The sequence below is a fragment of the Sinocyclocheilus anshuiensis genome, unplaced genomic scaffold (assembly GCF_001515605.1).
Source record: "Sinocyclocheilus anshuiensis isolate Anshui unplaced genomic scaffold, SAMN03320099.WGS_v1.1 scaffold1572, whole genome shotgun sequence".
Lineage (NCBI taxonomy): Eukaryota > Metazoa > Chordata > Actinopteri > Cypriniformes > Cyprinidae > Sinocyclocheilus > Sinocyclocheilus anshuiensis.
The window spans coordinates 394,649-414,052 of NW_015555807.1; the positions used below are offsets into that span (position 1 = coordinate 394,649).

Sequence of the window (19,404 nt, forward strand, 5' to 3'; positions counted from 1 at the left end):
CTGTGGATCGCCGGATCGGCTTTTACCGTGGACGAAGCGGAGTTCAGCCCGGGGTCGTCACATGTGGTTGCCACAAGCCCGCCCGCCGCCGCTCACTCTATAGACCTCCGGCCTCTGCTCACTCTAGCCCGCCGTGTGTTTCGTTGTGAAAGCGAAACTACTTTGTTTGGCCTTCCAAAAGAGGACACGACTAGAAATCAGTGGTTAAGTTGTATTTACAACAGTGTTCCAGAACAGTTCAACCCAAATATTCAGATGTGTCCAGCGCATTTTATGGAGGACTGTTTCCTGATCCTGGTAGAGTAGACTACAATGCCGGCTGTTCTGACTCACAGACTGTAAGTACGTTTTTTATATTTAAAGAATTTGCCACTGACGATTCAAACGCGAGTTTTGAGCAGTGTAGAGTAGCACTTGTTGTTTGTAATTTCTCCGATCACAAATGCAGACATGGTTTTATTTTTGTGCGGCGCGAAGCAACGCAATGCGTAAAAAGAGAGTATAAGTCATTATAATCCGTAATTATGTCCCCACTGGATGCAACAAATGCCTCGTTTATAATGGGTTTTAATGTTTTTGTCTCGTCGCTCCGGCCAGACATGGCATCACAGTACGGCAAGGGGCGTAACATTTCCGTCACACGCTTGAGGTATTCGGCCAATCACAACGCACTGGATAGCTGGCCAATCAGAGCACACCTCGCTTTTTTAAAACGATGAGCTTTGTAAAAATCGACGCGTTTCAGAAAGGCGGGGCATAGAGGAGAAAATAATGTACGGTATGTGGAAAATAATGTGTTTTTTGAACCTTAAACCACATAAACACATTTCATTACACCAAATATACAAAATAATGTTCTTTTTAGCAACATCATATGACCCCTTTAATATACCTTGACTGCTTTCAATAGCACTATCCATGCGATCAAAAACTGAAGCATTTTTGCTTCTTCCTGCACATTGTGTGTTTATGAACACAGGCTTCAGGGCAGACGTCTGTTGTCTCAAACTCATCGTCACAGCTGCACACAGATTGCAATGGTGCTGGAAGACTGAGCAAAGAATCACAGACTATTTTTGCCATCAAGGCTCAAAATAGACATCAAGAAGATAAAAAGTAGCTCTGAAATATAGGGCCAGCTAAAAGCTGTGTTATTTACAAGACCGAAAGGTTTAGAGCCAAATGAACAGTATTCAAAAATGAGGGGATTGAGAATAATTTTAAAATCTAAATACTACTTATACTGTTGTATCTTGTCATCTTTGTGTAGTTGGGGATCACATAGCTAAAGTGGTTTTACATAATTCCCTGGAAATATGCACAGTTTATATCGAGTTTTATGTCACCGTCAGTAAATCTGTTGTGAGAGTGAACTGGATTCCAACATTAAAACATTTTGAAGGGATTATTTCACTCGTTGCTCTGGGATTATGCATCAGAGTGCACATTTTCAATGGTTAAATTCATACATACAGGTCTGAGGTTAAAGATTTCAGAAGACAAATGTATCAAAGTTTCACAAATAATTCACAAGTATTTGAAATTTGCTATTGAAAATCCTTTTTCCATATGTTTTCCTATCTCCATTGGTTACCTCAAAATTTGTCTTAAAATATGCTGCGAGCAGTATGAAGCCTTTATTTTTAAGGGTATCACCTTATAACGTAAATCAACATTTGAGTAAGTGGTATATTTCTGTCATTAAACAGTCCCTAGACACACTTAATGTGCATTGAGAAAACCTGCCCTAATTTTGCCTGGATCATCAAGCTAAAATGCTGAGAGCTGAAAAAAAGTGAAATTTGTCAGTAACGCTTAATCTCTGTGTACAAATCTGTTGAATCTCTACATAATCTCTCCATTCTTTGTCTCTCAATTCTCAGTCAGACGCAAAACGCTCAAGCAGCCATGCATTTGTGCTGCTCTGTGGGCTCTTTGCTCCTCCTCCTTTTCATCAGCAGGTAAGAAACTCCTGGTGGCTTTTTATGAACTCACTTTTGCTATTCCAACACTCATTACTGCCATATGGCTAGCTAAATATGACTGCATCCTACACTGTTTATTGCTTTTGTGTCATTCCCCCTTAATTTATTTGTGTCTCAAAAACTTGTAGAGTGTAGGATGTGCATTCACTTCTGTAGTGACTTTGTAGAGTTGATAAACACGGCGTTTCTCAACGCTCACAGGAAAGCCGAGGCGGAAAGCCCATTTTTGTCAACAAGTTCTCCCGGGTGATAAGCTCTTGGAGTGACATCTTTTCCGAGATGACAAGCCGGGTATAATTTAGGTTTTACTCTTTTGGCAATAAATAAAAGACTATATGCCTTAAGTATCCATTCACACCGGATTATGTGGGCTTGGTGAAAGGTGTAACTAAAAGAAGGATGGAATTATAGCTAATCCTTGTAGACTTTTGTGTGAGCCTGAATGAGACTGTCGGAGTCAATGTACGGGTTACAGATGGAAATAGCCCTCGTATCGTGTCTCCTCTCTGTTTTGCCTGTTCGAGCTTATCTTTCCATGCAGCAGTACAGTAGCTGCAATGCTTACGCGATTACTGGTGACAGTGTAGAGACAAGGCACATCGATTTACTGGAACGGCCACCGATCAGCCATGTTCAATGAGAGTTCAGGCAGATTCCATTTAATGAGATATGCATCTCATCGTCGATGCTGGTATTCTGGACTGACCTTTGAAATTTGATGGGAAGATGTAGAACCTGGTCAGAACGACTCAAAAGATCAAAGGAGGATGTTGAGGAAGTGTGCCAACATCAATTCACCTCACCATCTGATTTCCCCCACCCCCTTCCTGTCCTCCTTTCCCCTCCAATCTCCAGTCTCTCTTTCTGGCAAGCTGGGAGACTTTAGTGGGTGTACATATAGTTTGGCCAGGAATTCAGCTTCAATCACATAACAAACCGCAGCAAGAAGAGCCATACCTCCTTTTTGGGTTCTTAGAGCTTAGCACATGAAGAGGAGGAAGGCTTAATCTTGCAAAGGGACCTGTAATGTTTTTGTTTTTTGAAATCTAAAACTACTGGTTTGAGGTGCATATATAGACCCAATAGTGTTTAGGTGGATTTTAAAGGGCCATGCCATAAAAATGTTCCTTGATCTTTTGAGATAAAAGAGCTTGAGGTACTGTGAAATCATACTGTTAACTTTCAGAATCCAAACTCACTTTCCAGCAAAAAACATTTTTTTAAAACCTAGCTGCAAAAACAGCTCGATGAAGTCGGTTGGGTGATTCGAAATTTGGCCCGTTGATGTCATGCAAATTAGTTATTTGTAACAGCTGGCAACTTCAGTTTTTTGCAGTGATTATGGGTGATATATGTAGAGTAAAAAAAAACCGTGACCTTTAAGGGAACATTCCATTTTATAGTTTTGCAAACAATGTTAATTTTGAATGTTCTCTTAACATTCTGAAACAAGTAACATTTAAATAAGGTTATTAGAACATCCAGCTAAAAGTTTTCAGAAATAAAACATTCCATAGACGATGCATAACTTAACTAACATTTTTGTGCTAACATTAAGAACATTAGTGAAAACCATAACTCTGATCAACCCTACTATCAACATTACTGGAGGAACGTTTGTTCATACTTTCAGAGAACCTTGCCAAATATTAGCCGAGAATGTTCCTTCTTAGCTGGGATTGTCACCGTTCACTCAAGGAGCACTGGAACGAAGGAGCAGGGAGATGAAGAGTAATGCAAACCAAAAGGTTTTAATGAAGGCACGCTGAGGATACAGGGAACACTGGAGACATCAAGCACACAAAAATGACATTTAACAGCAGACGCCAAACACTAGGAAACACAGGGTTTAAATGACCAGAAACTAATGGGACACACCTGGGAACAATACGAACTAAACTGGGAACACCTGCACTAAATGATCATACGGACAGGAGCAGGAAGGACCAAATAAGGGCATAAACAGCGACAGCATGTGGGGGAGGAACACACACACGAAACACGGAACAAAGTCTGACAGGGATAAAGTGAAAGCATAAAACATAAAATAATTCTAAACTGCATTTACTGTATACACAAATAATTAAAATGTTTTGCATATATGACTGGTCAACCCAATTCAATGACTGTGTCTCTCTCTCTCGTTCTTCTCTCACTCACTCTCTCTTGAACACCCATGTGTATTATGGAAAAATAAGCCTATAAAATGCAATCTGCCACTGCCCAAATTTGTTAGTGACTTTATGAAAAACAAGCTCAAAGTCGCTTATAGTAAGCGGACATGGCAATAATGTTGGAGGGTTTAGGATTTGGCAAAGAAAAGAGGTGTTTCACATGCCTGTTTAGTTTCAAGATTCAGTGAGAGGCTGAAATGGGCACAAAAAACTAAAATGTTATTTGGCACAAAAAATGTACTAACATTATAATTGGACCTTGGAGAAAAATATTTATAATATGACCCTTTTAAATGTTATTTCAAAGAAAACTCCCCATGATTGAAGTTATATTTTATAGGTCAGTTGGCAGAGATCTGTAGAAACATATAAATATACTTTAGGACTGTTTGTAGATGAGAATCACTGCTGAATGATCTATTTTAAAAGCCATATTTAATGCATGAACCCGCAGTATAGTAAGCATTAATTTCTTTGACACACACTTCTGGGTAAACCAGACTAGATCCAAACCAAATCAGAGTGGTGAAAATAATTAGGTCATCATCACTCTGAACTCACTAGTTTCAATAAACACATTGCCCGTCAAGCTTGCTTGCGTATTTATTTATTTGGTTTATTGCTGTTTCAGAGTGTTTTCTATCAGTTTAAAAACATTCAAACTTAAATTATTTTCTGCACAAACTTTCTGGGGTTGTTTAATATTTAAGTGCTGGACAAGGTCTCCCAGATACTCTTATGAGAGAGAGTTTGCGATGTTGGGGCTCATATCTCATATGACCACTGATGTGTGTAGACGGAGAGATGGAGTTGATACAAGCTTGAGAAACTGTCTCTGCGGACCAAAGCAGAAACATTTGGGGAGACAGTCCTGCTAGGAGAGCTTTTTCTCCATACACAACACGTCAGTCAGCCTAAACACCAGAGACGTGGCTGAATTTAGTCTCAAGGTTGGATCAGAACTAAGAAAGAAAATGTATAAAGGTAAAAAAAAGTAATGAAACTCTAGATGGCGCAGGCTGACGGGTTGTTAATGTAACTGATAATATTCAGAGAGTTAAACGACTTGGCACAAGCTGATTGGTTCATGCTGCATATGACAGGCTGACCCCCCACCCCTTCAACCTCTGCAGCAATGCTGGCAGCACTCATACGTATATTTCCCAAACACAACCTCTGGATATGATGCTTAGCACGTGCACTCAACTTCTTTGGTCGACCATGGTGAGGCCAGTTCTGAGTGGAACCTGTCCTGTTAAACTGCTGTATGGTCTTGGTCACCGTGCTGCAGCTTAGTTTCAGGGTCTTGGCAATCTTCTTATAGCCTACGCCATCTTTATTTAGAGCAACAATTATTTTTTTCAGATCCTCAGAGAGTTCTTTGCCATGAGGTGCCATGTTGAACTTCCAGTGACCAGTATGAGAGAGTGAGAGCGATAACACCAAATTTAACACACCTGCTCCCCATTCACACCTGAGACCTTGTATGAGGGGTGTACTCACTTCTGTGAGATACTGTATATATATATATATATATATATATATGTAAACATTTAGCTCTAAAGAATCAGTTCAAAATACATATTCAGAATTTATTTAACATAATGACATCCTGGTTCCTGGACATCCTGGCATGGCTTTTTTCATGCAAAACACTTACTGCCAATTATGATGTTTTTTATTAAGATTTATTAATCGTATTTATTAAATTTATTGTGTGTCTCCATCATATTTTGCAGTTTTCTGCAAAATGAAAATAAATGTATATGTCATTTTGTTTTATATTTAATTTAATGCATTTACATTAAACAATACTGTTTATATCACTTGGCTAAAAAACAATCCTAATCTTAATAAATCCTAATGCTAGTTATTAAAACCAACTTGTAAAACATATTTCCACTAGGTTTACTTGTAACATTTGTAATAATACTTACTTTTCACACTACGAGTTAAATTTAAGTTCTTCAAGTCCGTCTTGAGAACTGCATTTCAGTCCAATGCAGTGAATTGTATTCAATCTGGTCATTAAATTTAGTAGCATGGTTCAATCTGTTCATTAAAATATATGATTTAAAAGAAGCATTTGTACGGTGACCGAGAAGTGCAAAGCAAATCACAATTCTGAAAACAAAATAACAAATTACAAACGCAACTGCAAGTCTAAAAAACAAAATAACATTTGAAAAGGGAGAAAAAAAAAGTTCGGCAAAAGGCGGGGTCGAACCCAGGTCGATCGCGTCAAAAAGCCAACGACAAGCACTTATCCAACTGCGTCACTGGAGCTGATGTTTCACAGCCACTTTTAACTAAATGTAAATATACACTCCATATTTTTTATTCCATAGTAAGGGCAATTCATACAATACATTTAAACTGAGCTACTTTAATACCATCTCCGAACTTTCTACCACGACTCTGCTGTTCTTCGGCTGGTTCTTCCTGTATATGTTGATTGACAGATGTCTCGTCCAGTCAGCGGTGAGTAATCCCAAACCAATGGCGCTGTCTCAAACTATACCTACCTTTTCCGGTTTGTCTGATTTGTCGTTGTGTTTTCTGACTTGTAAATTTGTTTTTGGATTTGTCGTTGTGTATTCTGACTTGTTATTTTGTTTTCGAATTTGTCATTGTGTTTTCTGACTTGTTGTAATGTTTTCTGAATTGTTGTTGTGCTTTCTGAATTGTTATTTTGTTTTTTAGACTTGCATTTGCGTTTGTAATTTGTTATTTTGTTTTCAGAATTGTGATGTGCTTTGCACTTCTTGGCCACTGTACATTTGTTTTAGACATCGAACAAAATTCATAACAATATCGAAGTAAAATAAATTGCAAGCACATCAGCCATTTCATATTTCACATAAAGAGTCAAAGCATGTAACAAATGAATATCAATACAATGTTAAATGCCTATAAGAGTATGATGGATGCTTATCAGCTGCCACAGTTAGCAGAAAAAAACTGTCTAGCCAGCATTCACAGACCAATAACCCAGCATTCCCTCACACATGACTGGACTTCAGCCTGAAGGGGGCAGCAAACAAAGTGTTGCCTTCTAACACTAAAAATGTCTAATCTTACTAAATAGACAAGTCTGGCACATAATCACTCTTTTTATTTTCATTCAGTTCCATTTAGAAGAAGTTTGTTTGATTTAAAATTCACACAGCTTAAGATGAAACAACACAAATGGCATTGCTTTGATGATATGGCTATTTTTTTATTTAACCCAAATTACCTGTTTTCCTCACATGACAGAATACTAAATTCTTGTATAGAATTATTGAGCCCCCAAAGGTAAAACTCCATCCTGATTTTCTGACTAGCATGGATGACCAAGCTTCAGTGTGTAATTTTTCTTTGTCACACTAGTGTCAGAATTGCAAAAATAATGACAGTTTGCCATTGGTCAGATTGTCAGATAGTCCCACCCCCAAAGTCACGTCATTGGTTGAGTCAGTGTTGCTGTGTCGGGATGCTTAAACAAACAGAGCAATGTTTTGCTACACCAGAGAGACACGGTGTTACACATTTTGAGGGGGAAAACAACCTACAAATGGCTTACTTTTAGCTGTCTCTGCTTATTAAGCTGAGATAGGAGAAAATATCGTAACATCAAAAAATTGCACACTTCAACTTTATCATGTGGCATGTGGAGTCAGACTTCATCAAGAAAAGCATCCTGAAAAACAGACATTCTGAAACGCTAGCTGTGCTTAACAGTGAAAATAGCTATACATCATGTAAAAAGTTTTTTTTCTACCAAGTTTGCAGTGATGCAGAACATGATCAGATGTGTCTGAGAGGTGAAAAATGTTTTCCAACAGCCTTATGTGTTTAGCGGGGGTAATGTAGAGGCAGTGACCTGCATGGTTCACTTCTTGTTTTATTTATTTTTTTTATTTCTAGATGTTAGTAACAGCTTAATGAGAGTAATAATAGAGCCATCATGTCAATGACCTAGAGCTCTCCGTCTGTCTTCCAAACACTCTCTGTGTTTCTCGCACTCTCTCACCATCTGTCTCACTTCCTCTCTTTTGATCTTTCCCAGTCTTTTTTCTTCATACAAGTATGTGTCTGCATTTTAGCATGCATAATTCTGTACATCATATGGGTGAAAATGTCAGAAAAATGTCTCATACCTTATACAGCTGAATGTGAAAGTTTCAGATGAGTGTTTCTGGCAAACCTGATTTTGAAAATCATGTTTATATTGAATTAGGTTTAAGTCAATAGCCTATACAGAATGGATTTTTCCTGATACTGTTTTATTTATTTTGCAAATTATATTTGGGGGTCAGTAAAATAATGTAATGTTTTTGAAATAAAAATATAATGCTCTTATGCTCACTATGGCTGCATTAATTTGACCAAAAATACAGTAAACACAGCAGTATTGTGAAATATTATTAATATCTGTTTTCCATTTGAATATATCATAAATGCTAATTTTCAGCAGCCATTACGCCAGTGTCACATGAATCTTCAGAAATTATTCTAATAAGCTGAAGTTTATTAAGACATATTTCTTATTATTATCTTATTTCTTATTTCTTTCATATTATTATTAATGTTGAAAACAGTTGGGCTGCTTAATATTTTTTTGGAAGCCTTTTATGATGTTCAAAAACATCATTTATTTGAAATAGAAATCTTTTGTACCATTTTAAACATCTTTACTGTCACCTTTTATCTATTTAATCTATTCTTGCTGAAAAATGTATTAATTTAGTTAAAAAAAAAAACATACTGACCACAAACTTTTGAACAGTACTGTATATTGTGAGCAAAATTAACATGAATTTCATAATGTTCTAACATTTGATTTGTCCATCTTTTATTTTAATGACTGCAGCACTCGAGTTGCATGAACTCCACAAGTTTGTCAAATCTGATGACTGAGGGTTTCAGTATAATTTGTGAATGATCCAAAGAGCATCTTGAGATTCAGTGAAAGCAAAAACATTGCATAAATCAGTCACATATAAGTCAATATCGCAAATCTTCTTTGATTAGAGATCTAAAACTGCTGCACAATCTTAAATATTTCCAATTCTTTTTACATCAGAATGTTTTGTTGCTCTAATTGTTTCATTGTAACTCCCTAAACGTTCTATTTATGTCCATTTTGAATCTCAGATATCCAATGTACACTCAGACTTTTGGACCTGACTGTATGTATTTATAGAAGAAGAAGAATATTGTATAGGGTGATGTCTGAGAGAGCTACAGAAGGGACAGAAGAGATCTGCCGCAGTAAAAATCCACGTGTACCTCTGTCCTCCTGCTGTGCTTGGCCCACAGTACTTGTTTCTGTTCATTCTAGAGTATTTATAAGGGTATTGTTTAGTGTCAACCAAGCAGGTTTTTTCCTCAGACGTCTCTTGAAGTATTTCCTACATGTGCTGCTGTGCTCTGTGAGGCTGTTACCCTGAAGCTGAATAATATCTGAAGCTCATGGGCCTTTTACACTGTAGAAACAGAGGCTTCGCTCTGCGGGAAAGAACACGGTCGCTTCTACTATCGCTGAGGATGTTCAAATCGCACACGCCACAGTCAGCAGCAGTGCTTTAATGAGAGAAAAGATGAAGCCTAAAAATACAGTGTTTCAAATCTAGGTCATAAGTTATTGGCAATTAAGTCCACATAATCAAAACATGCCTTGGCTCGGTGGAAGTAACATTGCCTTTCTGCTTTTCTGCACTGACTTGTGGAATATTGAGAGCTTAATGTGTGTGTATTTGTGTGTTTTGTGTTCTGCTGTTTTTACAGGAGCATGGATGGCTCTGTCGCCAGCACAGAGGAGATCTTGCCTCCCACCATTCAGAAACTGATGAAGGGATACAACAAGTACCTCAGGCCATTCTTTGGCAGTACGATGATCAAAGCTTTTACATTTACACAAACTATTATCTTGCATAAGTGGATTTTTATCTTCTCTTAAAGTCCTATCATCATCAACAACTGCAATTAAAACAAATGTAAACTCAGTGGAAATACTCCGGGCTTGAGTTGATGCAGTCCACTCTTGTAACGCATGTAAATTAAGTACCTTTTTCTGCTGTCTTTCTCTGTTAGCAGTGTTGTCGCTCTGTAGTGAATGCAGTGCGTGCCGTTGTGTTTTTTTTTTTCTTCAGATGGGCCTGTTACTGTAGGAATGAGTCTGGATATCGCCAGCATAGACACCATATCAGAAATCAACATGGTAAGATACTCTTACACACCACAAGTATCCAAATATTATTTCTAAATACTAAGGTATCCCAAAATATACTATTTTTCTGTAAATGTTTACTTTAAAGTGTATACAACTAATAAGAACGCATAATGACAAATTCTTTATTTGTATCTGAGGTGATGAAAAGAAGAAATCTTAATTTAAAAAAATGTAGTTTATAATGAAAGTGCTAAGTTATTAGACATGTCATTTTAGTATTCATGTTGCTTTCATGTATTTAAAAAAAAGTACATACACTTTTGAAAAAAAAAGTTGAAAATTTCAGTTGTTTGCATGTTTTATTCATGCATACATTTTTTTTTAATGTTGACCTTGTAAAATTGTACTTAAAATATCATAACTTGATCTCCTGGTGAAACAAGTAATAAAATATTTTCCTTACACTTTAAATACACAATGATAATGATAATCATTTTTAGTTTTGAATTATGAAAATGTATGTGATTCCATTTATAATAATATAATATAATATAATATAATATAATATAATTTTAAGAGTAATTTATATTCTTATATTTTATATTATATATAAATATATTTAATATATAAACATAACATATTTTTTATTAAATATATACATGCATGTGTTTGTATTTATATATACATAATAAATATGCACAGTATATATATTGTGTAAACAAAAACTTTTATTTTGGATGTGATTAATCGCGATTAATCGTTTGACAGCACTCATTTAATGTAGCTTTTTTAAATCTCAGTAGGAAAAATTGAGTGTTACATCATTGGCCCATATTTCAAAGAGCCTCTTTGATCTTTGGACAGAGTTGTATAAGAGCTGAGTGTATGATGTAAAATCTAAGCGTGCGGTGCACATGGCTGAAATAAGCATCTCTGTTCAACCTCCCCAGGATTACACAGCCACCATCTTTCTTCGTCAGCGCTGGACAGATGAACGCTTGTGTTTTGATGGCAATAAGAGCTTGAGTCTGGATGGGAGACTGGTAGAGCTCCTTTGGGTCCCTGATACATTCATTGTGGATTCCAAGAAATCCTTCCTGCATGACATCACTGTCGAAAACAGACTGATCCGGATATTCCCCAACGGAACTGTGCTATATGCCCTGAGGTAGTGAGGTGTCATTCACCGGATCTGCTCTGCAGTCAGACACTGCTGGGGTCTTGTGAAAGGAGATGGTTGAGGAAAGTGTTCACTGTTGAAGGACTGACTGGAGGGTTGATGGAGGGATTAGGGTTTAAGGGGACAACTAGAAAGAGGCAGGGATAATTATGGCCCAGTGGAAGAGTTCACAATGACAGAAAACAGGGTAAGAATAGAAGCAGTGGCAAGGGACTCAAAGCTTGTGTACAGATGGGCAGCTGGCATCAAAAAATTTAAGCTTGAAAGTAGCATCCACAGACAGTGAGCTGATTTCCAGTGTTATATAAGCAACAACATTCTCTCATGTATGTCACTCTTTTTTCTCTCTGTTTCTCTAGAATTACTACAACGGTGGCCTGCAGTATGGATCTAACTAAATATCCCATGGACAGACAGACGTGCACCCTTCAACTTGAAAGCTGTAGGTCTCAAATAATATGCTATTTCTATAGCCAGATTTGAAACAATTTACAACACAGTGGGTTTCATTCACTTGTAATTGCTTAAGTGTCCACAAAATAGAACATTTATATAGGCCTAGGTTACACATGACTGTATTTTTATGCATGACCATATCAGATAAATGCACCATATTGTAATGCATATTTTGTGTTATTCTGAAATATGAAAGACTCAGAGTTTAAAATATATTTATAAATTGTTTAAGATTTTGTCTTTCAAAAAGTTTATTTGATTTATATATTTTAATATATAAAATAAGCTTAATATACTTTTAATTTTATATTATAAAAATATATATTATAAAATATATTATCTTATAAAAATATATTATAAAAAATATACATTTGATATATATATTTATGATATATACTGTCCAAACCTTTGAATAGTATTATATATTATACTGTTATATGTAACAGTATATATATATATATATATATATATAAATATAAAAAAATAAAAAATATATGATCACAATTTAAAATATATATTTTAATATAATTTGAATATATACCTTTACTACACGATATAGTATATTTACTGTATACTATATTAATATATACTTATATTTTAAAATCTTTGTCCTTGTGATGGCAAAGATGAATTTTCTGATCAGTTTACACGTTTTACACGCAGATAAATTGTTATTGCAATAGTAAGTGAATGTCTGAATGAGAATGGTGGTTTTTTAGCTGACCTTATATTGCTTTTAGTCTCTTCCTGAATCTGCAGTACAGAATGCTGTGTTCCCACCAAAGTGTGATTTAGTACACATTTGCTGTGTGGCAGGCATAAAATATGTGCATGTTTCAAGACTTTTTCTAAATTTGTGAAGTTCCTGTGAAATATTAATTTCACTAATGATGTATGCTCCTAGGTGTACACCATAAATGTCCCTTTAGTTGTTAAAAATTAATCTGCATACAAGGTCTTCCGTATGCTCACTCGCCTAAGACTTCTTTGTGAGTGTTTGGCTTGGCATGTATGAATATTAAAGAGGTTATTTATTATTTAGACACATAAGCATTATGCTGATATGTTACATTGATTCTGAAGCCATTATAAGATAAAGCAGCAGTCATTCAAAATATTTTAAGGTTTACTTTGTCAGCTGGTGTTACATGTGCTTGATGATTTTGGCCAGTTGAATGGACATTACCCTGCTGAAAAGACTAGTATGGCTGGTCACCAGCATATGGTGTGTTTTGGATGCTGGCGTCTCTACCTGGCTTGGCTTCTACCTTAACAGAAAGACTGCTGTATGTGCTTTTTGGCAATACCAGATGGATTACTCACACAATATGCAGCAGGAGATAAATGAGCCAGCTATTGTAGACCATCACCAAACCAAAAATATAAACTAGCCTTGGCCAGCATGTTAATTCTTAGTTGTGTACGCTGGTATTTTCAGCAGGACATATAAACAAAGTTAAATTAGCGACACAAGCTATAAAATCAGTGAGACAGCTAAAGCTGATTTGCTAGTCTTCACAGATAAGTATGTGCTACTTGTTTGATGAAATAACTAATTGCTGGGTGGAATCAGGGCAACATATTTCACAATGTTTTATGCTCTAGATGGAGGAAAAATATTTAATGTGTGTAGCAAGTTATTTTTATGAGATTTCTTTTGCACACTAAACTATGGCACAGTGCCATCTTGAGGTGTACATTATGTATTACAACAAAATACAACATACTGCAATAATAGAGCTGCTTATTTTTCAGTTCTAAAACCCAGAAAAGATTTTTCCATTTATGAAAAAAAAAAAAGTAAGTAATTAACATTATTTGAAAACAGATTTCTAAAATGGAAAATGGGGACGTTTCCTAGTTCAGTGTTTAAAATATAATTTAAATCTCACTTGTTATTATCTCTGAATTAAAAAATTGGGACAATATATTTTTGTATAGTTTTTTTTTTTAAACTGCTGTGGGTTGCTACTATTAGGGGGTATACTATTATTTATTTATTTATTTTTGTTTGTTTGTCAAACTAACAGTAACTGGCTTTAATACAATTCACCAAAAATCACACTATGAAAACAGTCAAATTAACCATTATAAATAGCAGATCAAAACAGTATTATATTATAACAAAATTATGACTTTACAAGAACACTTTGCAAAAATTTGTGAGATGATAAATTCTATTTAGCAAAAACATTTTCTCGTATTTAATATTTTTTTTCAAACTGTGAATACACTGTATACAGTGATTAAAACAAGTATAATTGTTGCAAGTGTAATTGTCTAGCTGATTTAAAAAAAATATAAGAAAATGCTAACAAGGATGTGTTTTACTTGCTTACCGAATCAGACAACTGTTGCAGTCCTTATTTAGCAACTTTCCGTAGGGAACTCGTGAATTAACATTTCAGTTTGGCCTACAAATGACTGCATTGTTCTCTTCAGAATTATTGATGTTATGGTAATACCTATATCATAGCGTAATGCTCTAGTAGCGTTGCATATAAAATTAGTGGTAATTGAATGCTTTTATTACTGCCGTATAAGTGTAATTTGGTGGAAATATAGCAGCTCTCAGCAGTGGAATTACTTATTATGTAGTGATAATTGGCTCTTCAATTTATATTATGTTTTCCACAGGGGGATATAATGTGAAAGATGTGGTTTTCCATTGGACACGGGGAAACCAGTCAGTTAGTGGTCTTGATCATTTACAGCTGGCTCAGTACACCCTTGAGGATCACTACACCTCTGAATCTGAAGCCGTTTATGAGACTGGTTTGTCCACACACACACACACACACACACACACATACTTGTATTTGTGGTTTACAGGGACTCTCCATAGGCGTAATGGTTTTTATACTGTACAAACTGTATTTTCTATTGCCCTACACCAACCCTACCCCTAAACCTACCCCTCACAGGAAACTGCTGGCAATTTTTGAATTTCATAAAACACCGTTTTGTATGTTTTTTAAGCCTTTTGTTTTATGGGGACACAGGAAGTGTCCTCATAAACCATGTTTACGTTGTAGTACCCATGTCATTATACACATTTGTGTCCTCATAAACCATATATACCTGTACACACACACTGGAGTCTTTATGTGCTGTATTGATGTTTTTACTTTCTCTTTAATAATGTAACAGGTAATTACCCAAAGTTGATCTTTCACTTCAAACTCAAGCGGAGCATCTTATATTTCATTCTGGAGACGTACGTTCCTTCCAGTGCTCTGGTGGTCCTGTCATGGGTCTCATTCTGGATCAGTCAATCTTCAGTACCTGCTCGCATCTGCATAGGTAGGAACATAATGCAATCATTAGTTACCACATTAACATGTGATCATCAAAATGTATCAACACCTCCTCAGTATTCAGCAGCTTAATGAATGACACAAATGTCAGAGGTCCTTCTGAAATGACATTTGTACAAAATTTGTTACAAAAAAATTCTCAAACACATCCTGAAACAAAGCATCACAGTTTTCACAAAAACTATTAAGCAGCATAACTGTTTTAAACATTGATCATAAGAAGAAATGTTTTTTGAGCATCAAATAAACATATTAGAATGATTTTGAAGGATCATGAAGACTGGAGTAATGGCTGCTGAAAATTCAGCTTTGCCATCACAGGAATAAATTACATTTGAAATATATTAAAATAGAAAACAGCTATTGTAATAATATTTCACAACCTTGCTGTTTTTACTGTATTTTCTTTTAATCAAACACAGTGCCTTGGTGAGCATAAGAGACCTCTTTCAAAAACATTAAAAAATCTTACCAGCCACAAACGTCTGAATAGTATTCCTTCAGGTACAGAATCAAGAACACATTCTGTTTGCGACCAACAGAAACATGCAAGTAGTTGTAATTAAGAATCAAAAGTTGTAAACTATTATCGCTAGTTAGTGTCGTTGATATTGCTTTATTGTAAATATTTTTTTCATATGTCATGTTCCCATTGGTGGACACCCTGCTCATTACAAGTCAATTTTCTCTTTGCTGATGTAACCGCTTGGCAAAAGAAAATATTTTGTTCTTATATTAATAGTTTCAGATCACATAATCCATTTCTCTAACGACATAGCTAATGCAGTGGATCTGGATTTGCTTTTTCACAGAAAAAACTTATGCAACACTCTTGTCTAATAATAGCTTGTTTCTGACCCAACATCATGCTCTCTTCATCACCACACCATCACCACAATAACCGCCTTCTGAATCCCCATGTAACAGTCACATTAAGCTCTAACAAGTGTCATTATTATTATTCCCCGAAACACGTAAAATAACTAAATTTATTTTGTTCTGATGACTCAATTTAGAAAGTTAGGACAACATTTGGACAAGTTTTGAACATATACTTGAATATCTAAGTAGGGTCAAGAAAACAACTTTTGGTATTAACATATTTAGAGTATCGTTGTTTCACACAAAGTAAGACTCTCAGAGTGTATTGGATTCATTAATGTTTTATAACTCAATACTCTTTGTCGTTAACTCATAGGAGTGACCACAGTCTTAACTATGACCACCCTTATGATGGGAGCCCGCACCTCTCTACCCAATGCCAACTGCTTCATCAAAGCTATCGATGTATATCTGGGCATCTGCTTCAGCTTCATCTTTGGCGCTCTGATTGAATACGCAGTCGCTCATTTCTGCACATTACACCAGCCAAACGCTGCCAATGCATATATGGTGAGAATCTTAAAAAAAGAGAATGTGGCCTATAAAAAAATGATTCATGCTGCTTGTTAAATTTACTTATAGCAACACAAATGTTATAGATGTTTATTGTGTTCAATCCATTTCGATGTATGAAAGTTTGCTTCAGTTTAATCCATTTTTGTTGCATTAATTGAAATGTACTATACTTTAATGTATCAAGTCTCAATGAGATCTACAATGAGAACTGTATATAATGTGCAAATGTCACTGCAGTGACACGTAATTTCCTACTTTTGCTCTTCAACATTAACAGGTCTTTCCATTTACTCAAAACACTGACTTGAATATATTGGAATCTACTCAATACAACTGAGCTGATATAACTAAAAAACAGTGACTAACTAAAAAATATATGTTTAATATTAAGAATATTAAGACCAATTACCTTAAAGGAATAGTTCACCCAAAAATTTACTTTTTCTGAAAATTAACTCACCGTCAAGCCATCCAAGATGAAGATGAGTTTGTTTCTTCATCAAAATATAAAGAAATTTAGCATCACTTGCTCACCAATGGATCCTCTACAGTGAATGGGTGCCGTCAGAGTGAGTCCAAACAACTGATAAAAACATAACAATAATTCATGACTAATCCACACGACTCAAGTCCAGTCCATCAATTATCAACAGATTTCACTGGAGAAAGCAATATTGTGGATAGAGGATTCACATTTTCGCCATAAGCAGTGATTAAGTGATGAAGTTTAAAAAATGTCTTGATGATAGATTTGTTTATTACAAACACACAGCTTTTAATTTCATAAGACTGTAATCTATGGACTGGAGTCATGTGGATTACTTGTGGATTATTGTGATGTTTTTATTAGTTGTTTGGACTCTCATTCTGACGGCACCCATTCACTGCAGATGATCCATTGGTGAGCAAGCGGGTTAATGCTACATTTCTGTTCAGAGGAAAAACAAATTAATCTATATCTTGGATGGCCTGAGGGTGAGTAAATTTTCAGCAAATTTTAGTTTTGAGGTAAACTATTCCTTTAAAAATATTGAGAAAAATCAAAAAGGCTTTTTTTAAGCATAGTAAAGATACCATAATGCCCATTAATTGCAGTAGTCATAACAATAAATCAAACACATTTATGTCTCATCGTTGCATCAGTATGGACAGGAAATGCAGGAGCGCGAGGATGAGATGAACGGCATCGTCACTTCCATCGGCAGCCGCGCTTTGCGTGCCCGTAAACGAGAGGAGATGCTGTCCCGGATGGGCAGCACCAGCAACCCCACCCCCAGTGAAAGTAAGGAGGACATCAACTCCTCGCAGCCACAAACCCGCTGCACCAAGTGCATGTCGACGGCACGCCAAATCGTGCGCTGTCTGAACTGCTGCAAAGTGGAAAACCCGCACTACATCGACAACTACTCAAGGCTGACCTTCCCCCTCTCCTTCATCTTCATCAACCTCCTCTACTGGACATACTACTTGTACTTCTAAAGCTCCTGTTGTCTGTGTGTGTGTTGAGGGTCAATAGTGATGAATGTGTGTCCCTTTTTGTGTCACAGTTTACCTAGGGGTTTTTACTCTTACATGTCAGCATGCATTTCAGTTCAACTTGAGTATGACTGACTTGAGTTCATGTCACCCAAATATGCGTCATTCCTTCAGGTAAGCAGGATCTGAGTGAGTTTGGACTACACAGATATATGCAGATTTGTACCATGTCTACATCTCTGTGTCAGAAATATGTGGCCTTCATTTTCCGATGGAGCTTTAGATTCACGCAAATCCACAACAAAATCGGCCTGGCTGTAAATTGCGATATGAATTTATGATATCTGTACAACAATTTAAAATTGACATGAATGTTAGTATAATTACTTGTCTTTTAGCACAAAAAAGCATGATTTATAAATCACTGTTGACACAAGCAACAAATCATAAGCAATTCATGAAAGCGAAAGTTGGAAAAAAATAATAAGAATGGTTTAATTTATTAATTGAACTTCAGAATCGTTTCAGCATGTTTGACAGCTATAGTAATAATAACCGGACCAAAGATTTAATGTGTATCTAATGTTCATAATTACAATCTGAATTCATATGAGCACAAGTTATGCATTGTTTTTGGGGCATATACTATATGTATTTGCAAATTCAGCAGTCATATGTCTTGTTATCAGCTGCCAAACAAGAATCAAGCTGTTTTGACTCATTTTCTCCTGGTGATTTATCGGTGTGAGTTGTATGGGAATATTCTCTTAGGGATAGAAGCTCTGATTATGAATGATTTTGTATTATTTGCATGATCATTTATTTATTCTTATATATTATGTATATTGTTGTATTTGTTTATTTATTTTTTTGTTAATGAAATGCTTTTATCTGATCTAAAGCTCTTTGACCTAGTTAAAGTTGGGCCATTAAAGGAATAGTTGACCCAAAAATGAAAATATGCTGAACATTTTCTCATCCCCAGGCGATATAAGATGTAGATGAGTTTGTTTCTTCACTGGAACAGATTTGGAGAAATTTAGCATTACATCACTTGCTTACCGATGGATCCTCTGCAGTGAATGGGTGCCGTCAGAATGAGAGTTCAAACAGCTGCTTAATTTCCGATGAAACAAACTCATCCACATCTTGGATGGCCTGACGGTGAGTCATTTTCATTTTTGGGTGAACTATTCCTTTAAGAACTGCACCACAGTATTTTTGATAGCAGAATATTTTTGTGAAAATGCCAATTTGCTAA

General features: G+C 35.9%; 1 protein-coding gene across 2 annotated transcripts in view; it reads left to right on the forward strand.

The window, feature by feature from the left end:
• Positions 1–19,196, forward strand: part of LOC107675029 (gamma-aminobutyric acid receptor subunit pi-like) — a 27,739-nt gene extending 8,543 nt beyond the window's left edge. For both annotated transcript variants that reach the window (XM_016469223.1, XM_016469222.1), the window contains exons 2-10: positions 1,884–1,961; positions 9,932–10,032; positions 10,297–10,364; positions 11,267–11,484; positions 11,856–11,938; positions 14,590–14,727; positions 15,103–15,255; positions 16,468–16,661; positions 17,811–19,196. In XM_016469223.1, the coding sequence (XP_016324709.1) occupies positions 1,909–1,961; positions 9,932–10,032; positions 10,297–10,364; positions 11,267–11,484; positions 11,856–11,938; positions 14,590–14,727; positions 15,103–15,255; positions 16,468–16,661; positions 17,811–18,146 (1,344 nt within the window). In that variant the 5' untranslated portion in view covers positions 1,884–1,908 and the 3' untranslated portion in view covers positions 18,147–19,196. The remainder of the gene's footprint in view (positions 1–1,883; positions 1,962–9,931; positions 10,033–10,296; positions 10,365–11,266; positions 11,485–11,855; positions 11,939–14,589; positions 14,728–15,102; positions 15,256–16,467; positions 16,662–17,810) is intronic.
• Positions 19,197–19,404: the final 208 nt, after the last annotated feature.